A 2,132-nucleotide genomic window follows, 5' to 3' on the forward strand; every position below is an offset into this window, starting at 1 on the left:
CTCCCATCCTGAGCAAACGGTGGAGAGGAAAAACTCCCTGCTAATCAGGAAGAAACCTCCAGCAGAACCAGGTAGTTTCTTTATTCTTGAATCCAATCATCTGATAATTAGCCGTATAACAAAACATAAATCTCTTGAGACGAGACAAGATTTGAATATTGGTTTCAAGAAAACTTCAAAGAATAATTTTATGCTGCAAAAAGGCTTTTATTCTGTTTTAACATTTTTATTACAAACTCAACTGAAATCTTTCTTTTTCTGATGTCTTGAATCTCCTTAGAACAGTGCTTTAACTGCATGGCCTTCCAACATCATAAAAACACCACATTCACACAGAACTTTCCAAAAACTCAACATAAATACAAAACAAATAGTTATTTTTTTTCCTTCATGAACATCTAGATGGTCGGACCGCTGTAGAAAGGGGGAGGGGCTTACCACACCGCTCACGGAGGAAAGGAGGAGGAAATGAGAAAAGGYCTGTCAAAGTTTCTAGAAGTCTCCAAAAACACTGGGAACAGTTGCTGCTGTAMCCTTGTCACTAGAGGGGTGTAAAAAGTTGCTCGATCTGGTGACAAAGTGGCCAAAAGTTGGRTTAGCGAGACAACAGTTACCTCTCAAGGAGAGACCTTGAGGAGTTTAATATCGTGAGATTTCGTACACTCGTACTGATTTAGTTTATCTTCTCAGGTTCCATGTGTGTGCCCAGTGTTTGCCCTTTGGTCAGAAGGTTTCTAAGAACCCAGCTTACTTCCTGCAGATGATCTGGGACATGGCCAGTTACACCAACAAGCTCATCAGGTCCAGCAACAAGGGTAAGGAGAAGACGTGTGACGTGACGAGCCTCGTGGGAAACCTTTGATTGGACAGTTTGTTCTGTCTGCAGGACTGACTTTAGGTGACAAAGCCCAGACTGGTGTGGTTCAGTACGAGGCCGTGGAGCTGATCTTCTGCCTGTCCTTCCTGCTGGTTCTGTCCAGGCATCGGCCGCTTTATAAGGAGCTGCTGCCACAGCTGCACAAACGTTGGTACCACTGCTAATACACACACATGTTTAGAGCTTCACACTGACACTGTCCAAGTGTGAGGAGACATGCTGAACACAAGTTAGGCTTTAAAGCTTCASACAGCAGAGATGAAGGGATGTTTTAACACTCAAAGGTTCATTAATGAGACTCAGATTTATTACTGCAGCTGTTAGCAGATGTTAGGAGACTGTGGACAGCAGCAACATGTCCTGTTTCTCCAAACGAAGAATGATGACACTCTTACTGCCTGCTCACTTCCTTCTGACTCGTTCAGGTGCAAACTGAAGAATGTAGAAACGTTCATCATCTTTAAAAGGCTTTGATTAACAGACAGGTGTGAGTTGTTTGGTTCGTCCCTGGTCCACAGTGTCGTTCTCTGCTCTCATGGTTCGAACAGGCAAGAGAAGCTTGGAGAGACGTTTGGGAGATCTGAGACTGGCCAGGGTCCGGCAGGCCTCAAACCCCAGGATCCCAGAGGACTTTGTAACCATCCAGGTGTAGACCACCAGCAACATCCCACCACTACTAAACAGAATCTGATGGTTCTGGTGAAGTTAAAGCCATCATTATGTTTGTATTATAGTTTTCACTGGATGTATAAACAGTCAGGTTGTTGCTTGTTCTGTTGGAATGAAAAGGTTTGTCTGAATCAGCTGATGGGGGCGGAGCTTCAGGAGCTTGTTTCACCTGTCAGAGCAGAGAAATGATGTCATTTATTCAACATGTGGCTTCAAAGTTCTGACTGATGACACAATCATAACTCTATAAAACAGCTACAAACAAATCAAATAAACGTTTTTTAACAAATCAGTTTGTCAGAGTTACTCACAGCCTGTCTGCAGCTGCTGCTGGGTTTCACACAAATCAGGCAACTAGAGAAAGACTTCAGTGACAAGTGCAGATAAAATGTGAATCCAGACATTGTCAGAAAGTTGACACTTTATTTTGTGTTTAAAAGATTTTTTTATATAATTTTGAATATGCAAATGATACCTAACTTCCCACTTGTTGCATTATAACATCATATAATAAAAAACATTTAAGGAAGCACAACAACTGTAGAACATCATAACCAAGGAAAACTGCTGTTTTAATGTTGAAAAT

At 41.9% G+C, this 2,132-nt stretch overlaps 1 protein-coding gene across 2 annotated transcripts in view; it reads left to right on the plus strand.

Moving 5' to 3' along the window:
- Positions 1-1,838, plus strand: part of tert (telomerase reverse transcriptase) — a gene marked incomplete at its 5' end in the record, with an annotated part of 16,924 nt that extends 15,086 nt beyond the window's left edge. Inside the window, 3 exon segments of one of the 2 annotated variants that reach the window (XM_014034630.1) lie at positions 691-815; positions 887-1,024; positions 1,426-1,838. In XM_014034630.1, the coding sequence (XP_013890084.1) occupies positions 691-815; positions 887-1,024; positions 1,426-1,529 (367 nt within the window). 2 annotated transcript variants of the gene reach the window in all.
- Between the last annotated feature and the right edge of the window lie 294 nt (positions 1,839-2,132).

This window comes from Austrofundulus limnaeus, unplaced genomic scaffold, assembly GCF_001266775.1.
Source record: "Austrofundulus limnaeus strain Quisiro unplaced genomic scaffold, Austrofundulus_limnaeus-1.0 Scaffold2199, whole genome shotgun sequence".
Classification (NCBI taxonomy): Eukaryota; Metazoa; Chordata; class Actinopteri; order Cyprinodontiformes; family Rivulidae; genus Austrofundulus; species Austrofundulus limnaeus.